Here is a 13,950-nt window from a genome sequence, read left to right as displayed (position 1 = left end):
CTCACCAAAAATACAAAAAAAAGCAAGAAAAAAATCTCAAAAGAGAGATTTTCCAAATTGATAATAAAAATATGGTATTATGTGATGTTACAAACAAGCCTTAAGGTTGCCCTGCTGTTGTGTTTTGGATGCTGACGTGCTAGTGTCCTAACTAGCATAACCCGCAAGACATCCTCTGTTAACATCACACAAGCATTTTTGCTGATGAACAATGCATCTACAGATAGCACAGCAGCAACAAACTAGCATTAAGTAGCATACTATACACACCATCTTGAATCTGTATAGAAATTTATGCTAAATGGTTTTTGTCAACAAAAAAACTAATTCAGGGCAAGAATGTCTGTGGAAAGGTGGTGTTTGGATGATCTGATTTGATAAAAGGTGGTACGAAGAGGACTGAACAAGGTTATTGAGAAGAGACACAACTTGCAGAGATTAACAAAACTTCTCACCTTCATAGCTTAGACAGCCTGGGATCCTGAGTAATCAAACTCTCCTGCCTGACCAATGGACAGTCATCCAGATCCCAGCACCAGCACTTTGGACACCTGGGAAAAACAACAAACAAGTACCAAGCAGACTGAACTTCCAACTTATGTAGTTTGTCTCCCCCACCTGGATTCTCTGAGGAACAGCAGGTTTCTTTGGCATCACAGATGCGATGCTCCCCTCCTTCCCATTCCTTATCAGAGAGATGAAAGCATCAAACAGGAACTATAAAAGATAATTGAAGAAAGTGCTCAAGTACACTGGTTGGTTTTTAATTAAATAATCAGCACCCTGCTGTGTAGGGCAGCCATGTATGAATCCCTACAGAGGATTCAACACAACATGATCAAGAGAGAACACTCATCCATGAAAAACAAAAAGATCAGACTCTTCACGATCCTCTGACAGTGCTGCGGTACCTCTGTGTCTGTGGGTCCTCCTTTGGCCTCGGGGTGGAACTGAGCTGTGAACACTGGCTTGGTATTATGCATAATGCCCTGAAAGAGAAGAAGAGAAAACAATGTTAGGCTTTAACCCAGATTCCTCTAAAAACAAAACAAGGTTTTTTACAAATATATATATATTTTCTAAACAGCCTAAGAGTTCATTAGGAATAGCCATTAAACCAATGCTGATGTATGTTACTTTAACAGCAAAATGCATTACTAAAAAACCTTCCAGGCTCTTGCAATTAAATTTTCACCAGGCAGTCACAGTTCAAGCAAAAGTTCACCCAACAATGAAAAACTTTTCATTACTTATGAAAGTAAGCTGGGGTTTTTTTTTTCTTTGAGACTGACAGATGGAGTCCCCATTACTGACATTATATAGAAAAGTCAACCCAAACATCCCCGTTTTCACCCATATTCCATGGAAGAGACAAAGTCATACACGTTTGGAACAACACGAGAATGGTTAAATATTGGAAACTGGAAAAATTAAATCCAGACCTCATTGGTTCCATCATTGATGAAGAGAGGACTCCAGCCTGGAGGAAGGGACTCGCTGTCTATGCCATACCCATGATTCTGAGCTGTGATGAAAGCTTGGCCCATCATCACGTTCACAACTGGCTGGTTTTGGCCTCTGTACAAAATGAGAACAAATTATTTGGTAACACTTTATTTCGATAGTCCACTTTAGACATTCTACTAACAGTAAGTAACTTTGCAACTACATGCCAACTAGCAGTCATTAGAGCATTAATAGACTGTCTGCTTTATATCTTCTAACACTTTATTTTGATGGGTCCACAACATACCATATACTACTGAGTATGAGAAACTAGCAAGTATATTTCAACTTATTCTACTAACCCTAAACCTATCTTAATGAGAGTTAGTAGACATGTAGTTGCAAATTAGTTACAAAGTTACTTATAGTTAGTAGAATGTCAAAAGTGGACTATCGAAATAAAGTGTAACCAATTATTATATTAGTCACAAAGGTGACTAATGACAATTTAGGACACAAATGACAAAAGTCAAGTTTTCTCTTCTTCTGCCAGAATAATTGTGCATTGTATTTCATTCCCAGACCCACATTATAACAAATTTGACATAATCAGTAAATTATGGTCTATTTACCATAAAATATGTTGTATTTTAATAATAATAATAATAATAATGTGTACCTGTTTCCTATTGGTAGTTTATAAGACTGTGCACCAGCTGCAAGAGCTGTGATTTGATTCCCCATACAAATACCAAACACTGGCTGAAGATGATCACTTTCCAACACCTGACGGTCATTATGATGGCAAGATGAAAGATAAACATAGCGTAACAATTTATTGATTTTCAGATATCCATATTAGTTAGCGTGGCTGAATTTTATCTTTTTTCATTAGTTTTCAATTTAAATAATATTTAATGTCAACTGTTGTTCAAAACCCACTTTACTTCTATAATACGAAATTCTTCCTAGAAAAAACACGTAAAAAAATTGACCAGTTACGTCTCAATTTACCAGTTACCGGTTACCAGTATGACTCAATTGATGTCAGCAGTAAATGACTGTCATTTCAGATGAAAGATGTTTTCTTTTTTTGAAATAACATGCACAGATGAATTGTTCAACATAAAGACAATGCTATCTTTCATTGTGTACCATTTTGAGCAAAGAAGTATAGGGGGAAAGGGCATGTAATATGGCAAAATCACATCATGATTCTAGAGCAATGACCCAACCAATAAATGCACCTTAAGTGAATTATGAATATGACATTTCATTTTTTTAACATGAAAAAACCTTGCACCAGTTTAAGTGCTTGTGCAAATCACAGGCTAAAGTAATGTCCTATTTTCTTATATTTAGGATTTTTAAAAGAAAGCTGTAATATGCCTACTAAGGAGACTTCTGATGAAACAGTATTCCCCAACCATGCATTCACATTTGCAACTCAGATCCACAGTTTGCTACAGTGAGCAAATCCCTGCTCTTTCCCTCTCCTTCTGACAATAGCAGGAGCCCCTATCAGGGGATTAATGCTAGTGCAGGACTTTTGCTGAGCATGCTAGAAGGGCTCAGTGCCAAGGCTGCCACTCTGGTGGATTCAGCAGTCTGTTAGAACCACACATAATGTGTGGCACCATTCAGCAAGATACAGACCTCAGGCAGGAACAGTATACATCAACTCTGTGTGAATTAAATGACCCCTGAGCTAACATGTGGAGGTCATAGGTCAAAGCTGTGGAAGGTTGTAAGCAGTGACAGCTTGACCACAAACTAGCCCATGGTAGGCTATGTGTGTGTAGCACACTGCATATTAAAATCATGAGTGTAACTGATTAGTTGGTAACTATTTAGGTGGTTTACTTGTTCTCCTACTCAAGACCAATGAGGGCCTCTCATTCACCTGTTCACATTTTTGTAGTTTTCTGGATATACATATTTTAGGCTGCAAAGGGGGAAATGGTAGCATCTGTTATAATGTATGGAAATATTTGCATTTTAAATGTTGTTTAAAAAAAATTACTTACTTTTTAATAGCCGCCAATGGCATAATTATAGTAAACCAAATTCAAACTAAATCCATAAAAAAACAAATGTATAAAACTAAAAACAATATTAACTGAAATAAAACATATTAAAACTTTTTTCAGATAGTTGCCAAGGCAACATTTTATTAAATACATATTTAAATAAAATAACAAAAATGACACAAACACAAAACAAAAAGTACAGCAAATTACTAAAACTAACTAAAATTAAAGTGATTTTTTTTTATAAAAATATATAAAATATTAGTATTTTAAATTATACTAAAATAACACTGATCAATGAAGAAATATGCTTTTTGCCACCATAATGCTGTATTTACAGCCTCTACCAGCATGGGCTTTACAGTAGAAAATAACAAGCCAACCCTCGATCTATTGTTTTATACTGTCCACTGCCCTCTAGTTGTCATCCTATGAAAACTCATCTTCTGTTGAGATTCCTTGAGACAAGTGTTATGTATCTTAAATAGCCATGTGTTATGGGATCAAATTATCATGTTTACATTAACTAATTCTCCTGCTATATGATCCCTGTGTCTACTGTACATGAGAAACTGAATGGAGAGAACATCCCTGTCTGTAATACTTCTGTGCTCCTTTTCTATTCTAAGAGCCTGCTGGCATAATAACACAGAAAATTGCTAAGTGATTAGAGGGTATAGGGGTGCTTCAGAAATGCATAGCTTTCTAATACAGCTCAGATCTGGATCCTCATACTCAACTGGCATCTTAACAAATATGGTGAGTTTCTCCTTCTGGATTTTGGCTGGGCAAATCCCATTTGCTGTTTTCAAAGATCCCTAGCCATATACAAGGGTCTGAAAATAACCAAGGCCATGTTGGTCTCTATCTAAATGCTCATTAGGCATGCCTCTCTTCTTTGATTAATAGCCATTTCAGAAGATTTGATTTCAGAAACTCTTATAAATAAATAATAAATATTTAAATAGTCTGTAGTTTGCATTTGTTTATTATGTAGATTTATGGATGAGATTTGGGGCCTGACATTGTAATAGGTGTTTTGTTTTGTTTTTTAATCACGCTGAAGAGTTTATCCACATCTCAGGATATCTAATGCAGTACTAGAACATTATAGCAGCCTCCAGGATATGCAAATGGTTACTTTGTATTTAATTCCATCTCAACACTTGAACCAGGAGTGATGGGCAGGCCTCTTTAATGAAGTGTGTTTGTGACTTCAATTCCAAGGAACTATAATAGGTATTCTTTTACAGTAAGGGCTGCTTGGAGACCCTCACTGGGAGTTACAGTCACTTTCCAAGACTGAGTGTTGCTTTGTTTAGCTGTACCCTTTATAATCTGTCTGAGATGGATTTAAGGGATAAGCAGGTGACGCTGAATCAACCCCCTTAAGGAGTTGTAGCCCCCCCCCCCCAGAGAGATCCCAAGAAAACTTCGCACCTCTTCAGGAAGGGCTATAAATAGGGCCCATCTGTCCAGGGGCTAAGTTACAATCCCATTCCTTATGGAATTAAAGGAGTCCAGGAGGGTGAGTGGCACTGTTAGTTATGGGGAGCTCACATCAGATTCACTGAGGTCTGAACTATGCAGAATCTGTGACCTCTAAGTCAGAATGCTTCTGTTGCTCTGCCTTAAGGTTATCTGAAAATAACGCCTCTCACTTCCCGCTCTATTCTTAAGACAGCAGCACCACGTTTCATTCACCAGAACGCAGTTTGTCCTTTAAGATCTCTTTAATTCTTGAGTCATATATTGAGGTAAATACACTATTCACACTATTGTATATGCAGGATTTGAGAAAACGTCCATAAATTGATACATGTATCTGAGTGGTATTTAGTCATACATTAACATTATGAAGGGCAAAAGTGCTTTTCAGGGGAGTGTTAAAGGCCCCAGCTCAGCAGTACTTCCCGTTCTACTCATTTACTTCCTGTTCTACTCATTTTAATACAAAATAACAAAATAAAACTGAATAAAAAACATAGGCAAAGAGAAACAAAAATACAAGATAACATACATTCAGATTTTTTTATCAATTAATTGTGGGTATATTCAGATAATATATTAATGTGCATTATTTATTATTTATAATTTAAATATTGCACATAAATTCTATAACACAATGTCTCTGAAATTTAGGCTGTATCAATGAGATATGTGGCCTGTAAGAAGAAACACATTGGCTAAAAACAACTAGAGGAGCTGTTCTTGAAAACAGTGACCCATATCTGTGCCTCTTAATGTTATAAGACATCAATGACTAATGCCTCAAATAGTTTTTCAATATATTTAGACACAGGAAAGACTGTACTAATCACTTTCACTTTATGTGTAGTTTTAGTCATAGTTACAACTTGAACTTAAAAAATAGTTTTTAGAGAAAATTACCCCACCAAAATTTTACAAACAAAATAAGCAGCATGTTATTTATCGGCTAGAAAACGTATGCTATCGAATAAAACCATGGTAATTTCCTCAGCCACACATGGAGAAGTGTTTCACCATAAGACCTTTTCACCTCTCCTTGGAGTGTCTGTCTCCTCCCTCACGGTTGGCACGTCTTCCCTGTTGCGCTCTTGAAAAGATACTAAATTAATCCAGAGATGTGCGTCACTTTGACATGACACCCTGCAGGCTTTTAACTGTATTATGGGCGTAAGCTCGCTTACCTCATTAGCATAACTTGTGAAGTTTTAGGAGAGTCAGACGGGGATGTTTTCATATCTGAGTCGGAGTAGTATGTTTATGATGAAGGAGTTTTATATTGAAGCTTCACAGATGTTTGGAAAGCTCTATCTCGGGTTGCTGTGGAAAACAGGATATTCTTGTGCAGATCACATGATACATCTTCACTGAAAACATATGATTGAATGACGTAAAACAGACACAGGTGTTTATACTATTGGTTTACAGTATGTTGTTTCATTTTACTATGCTTCAGTTAATACATTTAAACATTAAAGTGATAGTCCTCCCCAAAATGAAAATTATGTCATCATTTACTCAGCCTCATGTTGTTCCAAACATGTATGACTTTCTCTCTTCTTTCTTTTGTCACCAAGTAAGTTGGTGACTAAACAGTTTCGGTCCCCACTGACTTCCGTTATATTTTTGACTATAGATTTTTAAAATAGATTTTGTTGGTAATCAAACAGTTTTAGTTTCCCACTGTATTTTCTGACCATACTATCGAAGTAAACGGGAACTGAAATTGTTCAAAATGTCTTCTTTAGTGATTCACAGAAGAAAGTAAATCATACAGGTTTGTAATGAAGGCCAGACATTTATGGTATGACAAACCTGATGCATACTAGAGAAGTTATCTTGGGACATCTTGCATCTTCCATCAAACTTAATGACTCCTCCCCATCCCAACAACCATACCAAATAACCAAGTAGGCTATAAGTGAATTAGCTGCCAAAATCATTAAGAGCTGGAGAGGGGGTTGTTGGTTCTGGTGGGCAGGTGGATGGGGGCAGGTTTTTAGAGAAGGTGCTTCTAGATGGCAGGGGTGAGCCCTGATGACAGCTGGGGGACTACAACTGAAAGAGGGTCAGAGAAAGCGGGTCCAAAGGGAAAGCAAGGGGTTGAGAGGGGTGAATGAATATCTCCAGTCTCATATACATTACAGGCCAACCTCTGGGGGGTGGGGAAAAGGGCCAGCAAGACATATTTAGATGGGAGAGAGGGGAAAAAAGCTCACTTTGTGTGCTCTGAGGGGTAACGGGCATCAGCAGCTGAGGACTCCTTAAGACTTCTAGACTCCACTAACTCCCTTTCCCAAGAGTCCAGGCTGAGATGAACAAAGACGTTTACTCACTCATTGTCACTATCAGCTTTCATTCACTTCACAGTTTGATTTCTCTCTGGCTCTCTGTATCATTTGTCAAACTGTCTGCACTTTTCTCACACACTTCCATGTATAAAATGATGACGGACACTGACGAATTTGGATGCTGGAAGAGTTCCACTCTTCCACGAACATCTCTGTTCAGACGACCCAATAACTGAGAAAACCCCTGGGCTTCGAGCACATAGAGGTCTGATGAAACACACTTTGGATTCAGTGCATAAGGTTTTTTATTTCCATTTTATTTTTACCTTAAATTGAATTTTAAAATAATTTATAATAAGTTCAGACATCATAGATTGAAATATGTGATCTGGACACACCCATGCAATGGATTTACATCACCAGGTAAAAGTTTAGACCTACTTATTTTTAGTTTTTAACCATTTTCCATATTTTAGAATAAAAGTGGAAAATGGAAACAAAAAATACCACATAAAGTAGAGAAGAATAGAACTAAATATCCACAATATAACAGAACAATGCTATGCCAAAAACGGAAGTATATGTACTAGCAACCAAAAAATAGAAAAGAAATTCAAACATATACAGGATAGTTCATATCTGCATATTTTAAATTGTATCCAATATTTTTGCTTCAACAAAGTAGCCACCTTTCATTAACTCTCATCAAAGTTGTAGATCATTTCTTTAGCTGAGCTGAAGTGACATCATACCATGAGACTTGCATTTATTTTGAAGAAAGTGGACACATTCTAGCCACCTGTCCTAGTATTTATAGCCATCAGTTGCTGGCATTTCCCATTATTTGAAACATTATTACAAGCATGTTGCCATTATTAATCTTGGTGTAGACCAAGTAAGTGCTTCATGTTGTAACAGCTAACTAACTCGCTTAAAAAATAATAATAAAAAAACACACATTTAATATGAGAGATTCAACCTGACCAGGAATAATATTTCATGCAATAGTTAAATGTCATTTAAAAAAAAAAAAAAACAGATGCACGAAGCTGTGCATCGTGCATCTTAACAGGAAAGGAGACCTTTTTTGCTAGGGACATTTCAGTTTTTTTTTTTTGTCAAACTTCCGCATGATGATGATGCTAAAGAAAACTGCTACAGCGCAAAAACTATATGGTTACATCTTCACCTCGTCTAAAGAGTCACATTTACCTCCGAGGACATGCCGCCCGCGTTACATGTCGACTCTGCACGTGAATTATCAATATTGCAATCAATACCTTGAAGAAAACTCCCTAGTTGTTGTGTCCCCCTAAAGTTGAAATGAGATTCACGACCCTTGGCTGTCCCCGCGCTTCGCCCCCTTCTCCATTTGGGGCGCTCGACCCCTCCCCTCTGTGACCAGCGACCCAATCCGCGCGTGTATCAGTCTGACATCAACTCTGAAGTTAATATTACGCGTATATAAACATCTATACTTACCTTGAGAATGCTGAGTATCCTCCAAGCTGTGGTCCACTCCCTGTGTTGACTTGCCTCCCGGCGGACAAATAGACTAAAAAATGGCACCTAAGAAGGACGCTAAGAAGCCCGACCCTCCCAAGAAAGCAGAGCCTGCACCTGCCCCTGCCCCTGCTCCCGCACCCGAGGCCCCACCTAAACCCGCAGCAGTAGATCTGTCCGGTGTGAAGGTAACTACATGACATCAAACAGATTAAAGTTCATAGATTTTTTTTTTCCTCGGACTTTAAAGTAAATTTATTTACTTACGTTCATCTGAAATAACGTTTTGCGAATGAGATAAAAAAAAAAAAGAAGATTGTTCAGGTCCTGAATGCTGATTGGTTAATACATGATTCCAACCCTTCCAAAATAATGTTCTGTTATTATTTAAATGTTAGGTAGCCTATTAATTTGCATATAGTGAAGCAAAAAGTCCACTAAATTTGTATTCTAAAGCCTCTTATGAAAATGCCTGCATTAAGATTACACTTAACGTTACACTTTATAATCAAACGTAACACCCCTTTTCTGATTGGCCCAGAAAGCCAAAAGTGGAGTGGGTTCACATGGCCAAACATGGAGCGCCTTACTGTTCTGTAAGCAGCTGAGGGACTAAATTAAGCATGCCAAGATCCGGGACTCTCACTCTTCAGTTTTCTATTAAAGCAGCTGTTTGTGAATGACTCACCTGTCATAATGCTGTTAGTGATGTGATGGATTTTCTCAGGTCCTGCAAATCATTCAGCATCTTCAGGCCATGCACATAGTCTCTCTGTTTAATGTTGTGGAAAATTCATTTGCATTACTGATTATTATTTTACAAAAGTGATATTTGCCATTCTCAATATATATTAGTTGCCTTACATAACTACACTACATAGTATAAAGCAGATTTCTATATGTACAAATAGAGATGTAATGACATTTTGATCTATATGTTTGAATTTACATAACACATTTATCTTTGAAGGATATTATATTATGATTGACTTATGGGATAGAATAAAAAGGACCTCTGTTTTCCTGCAGGTCGATTTCAACCAGGACCAGATGGAAGGTGAGATTATTTTTTATAGGTTCCATGACCCTTGCTTACAAATATGTATTGAGTTTACATGGGGTGCTGTGCTTAAAATAATGAAGACTAGAATAGGGAAAAAATCCTGCAGAAAGAAAATTATTTATTAAATATCCTAACTAATTAGTATCTGCCTGTAGGCAGGAAGTTAATGGCACCAGCAATATTAATTCAAAAGCTTAGAACATTTTAAGTGGTTTGAAGTAAGTGACCTGTGTCGAATTCCCAAAGTGTTCTGGGATTTACTTCCATTGTGCAGTTCCATGCAACTTCACAGTTAATTTGCACCATTGTCCAGGGCTGCGTCTTACTGGAAGAATGTGTTCGTTGCTCAGTGAGGTGAGCTTTCAGCAGCCTGGGTGTGAGTTACACTGCAGTCAGCATTCTGGCCTCACATGGTACTGCCTTTATATGGAGGGGGTTATATTCTTGGGAGAGCATATCAATTCCAAGATGACTCTTTGAATGTCTCCCCCCGCCCCTGTCACTTCTTTGGTGGCAGCTGGCTTTGTGCGGAAATAAGATGAAGCTATTAATCTTTTAGAAGATCATTTTCAATTGAGCCATTAGACTCATTATTATTCAGTGTGCTGATTTTCATTTTAAATTTGCAGATTTTAATAAGATTGATAGGTAGAGATTAAGAAGGGAAACTGGTATTTTGTAAATGACTGTTAGTTTAAGAGATCCAAATAACACACGGTCTACAAATGCAAAACACAATAACTATACATTTAATTTTTTTTTAAATGGTTATAAATACTGAGACTATAATCTGGCCTGGCAGACAGCTTTATCTTAATATGTAAAGATCTACTGAGACTGAAAACTGACATCAGATCACTAAAAAAGCCATTTATGGGTTTTGCCATTGTTGAGGCAGAAATGTTCTTACACATGGGCAAAACTTACATGATCTTTCATTTAATATTCACATTATACATTCAAATTGCCTCATTAAAGGTAATTTAAAAAAAAAAGCCAAACTATAAGCCATCCAGATATTGATCCCCAACAGGGTTATTATAGTTAACTAAAACTAAAACATTTAAAAAATGATACTTTAAATCAAATTAATTCACTGAAATAACTTGTTAAATGAAATACAATAAAATGTATTTAAAAACTTACATAAATGTATTTCAACTAGGTTCCAAGGAAACATTACGCATTTTCATGTAAATTAACTTACATTTACAAAACAATACATTTATAATAAAAATAATTCATTTGAAAATAAAAATAAAGAAAACTATATAGACATTTAAAAACAACGAAAGCTAATAAAATGACAAAAATACAACCAAATTACTAAAACTTTATGTAAAATTAAGAGTCGAAAATATAAGAAATAATATAATAAAATAATTCAAAATATTAACAAAAACTACTCTACTATCTCAATGATACTACAGTAAAACTGATCCCTAAAATGTATAAAACTGTGCAGAGAAGAACGTGCGAAACTTCATATTCATTAATGCTGTATAAAACAACTAGAAAAATAACAAAGTGCAGTAAACGGACAAATAATAATACAAGTACGTTTCATCTTTGCCTAAAATAATCTCTCCACAATTCCAGATTACAAGGAGGCCTTCGGACTTTTCGACAGAGTTGGTGACAGCAAAGTAGCCTACAACCAGATTGCAGATATCATGCGCGCACTGGGACAGAACCCAACCAACAAAGAGGTTAATAAGATTCTGGGCAACCCTACCGCTGATGGTAAGTAAATTTGTTTTTCATTTTCTTTACACTTTTAATTAGCTACTCCGAAAGCACCTCTAGTCAGCATTAGCACTGTCAGGAGCATTCAACATGACATATTTCAGATGCCTGTTTCTTTAACTGTAATTGGTAGAAGGCTGGTGTGGTGACAGGTGCTTGCAGTGCATTGTTTCACAACATTTGCCCTCTGTGACCTCTCTCTTCACTTTTGACCCCGCTTCCAGACATGGCAAACAAGAGAGTCGACTTTGAGGGTTTCCTGCCCATGCTGCAGTATGTGGTCAACAGCCCAAACAAGGCAACATACGATGACTATGTTGAGGGTCTGCGTGTATTCGATAAGGAGGGCAACGGAACAGTAATGGGTGCTGAGCTGCGTATCGTTTTGTCAACACTGGGTAAGTGGCCAAAATGAACAGGCTGAATTGAATTCTGGAATTGAATGTGAAAGGAAAGTCTCTGCTTTGTAACCTTTTTGACCCTCATTTAATTTGGTTCAGTGATGTTAAGTATTTTTGAAATAAATAAAAAAACAGTCAATTTAGATGTTTTTGGGTTACCTTTTTTTAATGTAGTTGAGAACCATTAATATCATGAAAACATTTTGGGGAAATTACCTCTATAGATTTTTTGACAGAATTAGGAGACTTATTCACAAATTTGTATCTTTCAGCAAACCTTATTTTTTCATGCTATGACTTATTTTATTACAAAATTTGAAAGTAAAGACTTTGTTTATTCAAAAATATCACAGTAAAAACACTGAAAATTCAATTGTTTTTTTTTTTTGTTTGTTTCCCTACAACAGCTCATTGATACTTTAAAATAAATGATAGCCAATATCAGAGTTTAAATGCATTTTTATTACATGCATCAGTTTTTCAGTCTGTTTAATAACTTGACCAACCTATTTTCCTCTCTTTTCCTACAGGTGAGAAAATGAATGAAACCGAGATCGATGCTCTCATGCAAGGCCAGGAGGATGAAAATGGCTGTGTGAACTATGAGGGTCAGTTAAAATCATTTCTTGATCTCACTGAACATTTATTAACTACAGTAAAATGTTTAACGGTTGACCGATTTATAGAGATAATGTTTGTTTGTTGTACTGTAATTCTAACCCTATTTAATCTCTCCATTCTGAACAGCTTTCGTCAAACACATCATGTCTGTGTAAGAAGTTGGAGTTGTGAGGAAACTGAAGCATTTCTCCAGATTCCATGATGTCAGGACATCCACACAATATTTCCAAAACCAACTCAGAAACGGATGAAAGGGACACGGAATGTTAGTCATAATTATTTTGTTATTTGTGTTTCCTATTTTTTTTTCCACTTGACTCCTATTTCTTTTGTCCATTCTTGGAAGCCATTCATATTTTTTCCAGCTAATTTTCTTGGTGTTGTTCATGTCTGGACAAGCCTCTCCGTAGCAGAACGGCTGTGAGGGGTGGGGGGTGTAGGGGGGCATCATAGTTACACAAAAATTCAAACCACCCCCTTGACCCCTCACTGCCTGGATCGCAAAGTCAAAGGTGCTAAATATACTGCCATTAATGGACTGGCTGCAAAACCTCCTTCCCCTTTCCCCAGTCTTAATTTATTTTTTGCCTCTGTCAATTCACATAATAAACTTTTCACAAACTATCAGCCTTGTTGTGAGTAATGTTCTCATATTCAGCACACAAGGCAGAAAGGAAAGTGATAGGTAAGTGGAACAGGTAGGTAAACACGATTGATCCTTTAAATAGCATAGCAGTAGTAACTTTAACTTAGAAGCACAGGGGATTTAAAGGCAACATGAAACCATATTCACTATCCATTTTACTTCCATAATCTGTTGTAACTTAGAGTAAAAGAGGATATTCAACAAGGATAGGATGGGACCTGGTGGATTTTATTGATCAGGAATTGACTGGATCAGGAAAAATAGGAAAGGAAAGATGTTTACAATAAGACCAGAAATGTGTATCAAGAAAGTAAATGGGGTCAGAAATTGAAAGTACAAACATTTCACATTTTGGCCCTGTGACCTGCATTCAAAATCCAAAATAAGCCAACCATAAACTGTTTATAAACCTGTTCTCAACAAAAGAGGAGCTTGAAGGTGTCACTGAATAAAAGCTCAGTGGTTTAAGGTTGATAAAAGCAAAGACATTAAGACAGCCATAAATATTATTAATGTAATTTTATTGTTATGTAAAATTTTTATTAAACATTTATTTTTTTGGTTTGTTTGACAGTCCTATTGTTATTGCTATATTATTATTATTATTACTGCAGTCATATTTAATTGTTTTCATAAAAAAATATGAATGACCTGAGACACCTGAAGTGGAAAAACAGAAAAAGATATTTAGGGTGTTTCTCACCATATCCTGATG

The 13,950-nt window shown here is 36.4% G+C and overlaps 1 protein-coding gene and 1 pseudogene across 2 annotated transcripts in view; one reads left to right on the top strand and one right to left on the bottom strand.

Annotated features, from left to right (window-relative positions):
* The window catches only part of LOC306875651 (carbamoyl-phosphate synthase [ammonia], mitochondrial-like), a 47,843-nt pseudogene extending 45,599 nt beyond the window's left edge, over positions 1–2,244 (bottom strand). Inside the window, exons 1-5 of the transcript in view lie at positions 2,126–2,244; positions 1,443–1,578; positions 912–989; positions 619–717; positions 456–551 (exon numbers count right to left, since the gene is read on the bottom strand). The product of the transcript in view is annotated as a carbamoyl-phosphate synthase [ammonia], mitochondrial-like (transcript). The remainder of the gene's footprint in view (positions 1–455; positions 552–618; positions 718–911; positions 990–1,442; positions 1,579–2,125) is intronic.
* A 6,405-nt stretch (positions 2,245–8,649) lies between these two features.
* On the top strand, positions 8,650–13,212 carry LOC306875821 (myosin, light chain 1, alkali; skeletal, fast). Its single transcript, XM_079426567.1, has 6 exons — positions 8,650–8,946; positions 9,788–9,815; positions 11,421–11,564; positions 11,792–11,965; positions 12,499–12,576; positions 12,716–13,212. Exons 1-6 carry the CDS (start codon positions 8,818–8,820, stop codon positions 12,742–12,744), a joined length of 582 nt encoding a protein of 193 aa, XP_079282693.1. The 5' UTR covers positions 8,650–8,817; the 3' UTR covers positions 12,745–13,212.
* Positions 13,213–13,950: the final 738 nt, after the last annotated feature.

This window comes from Barbus barbus (assembly GCF_936440315.1).
Source record: "Barbus barbus genome assembly, chromosome: 10".
In the NCBI taxonomy this organism is placed as follows: domain Eukaryota; kingdom Metazoa; phylum Chordata; class Actinopteri; order Cypriniformes; family Cyprinidae; genus Barbus; species Barbus barbus.
The sequence above is the reverse complement of the archived record's forward strand: the minus strand, read 5'-3'. Positions and strand labels throughout refer to the sequence as shown.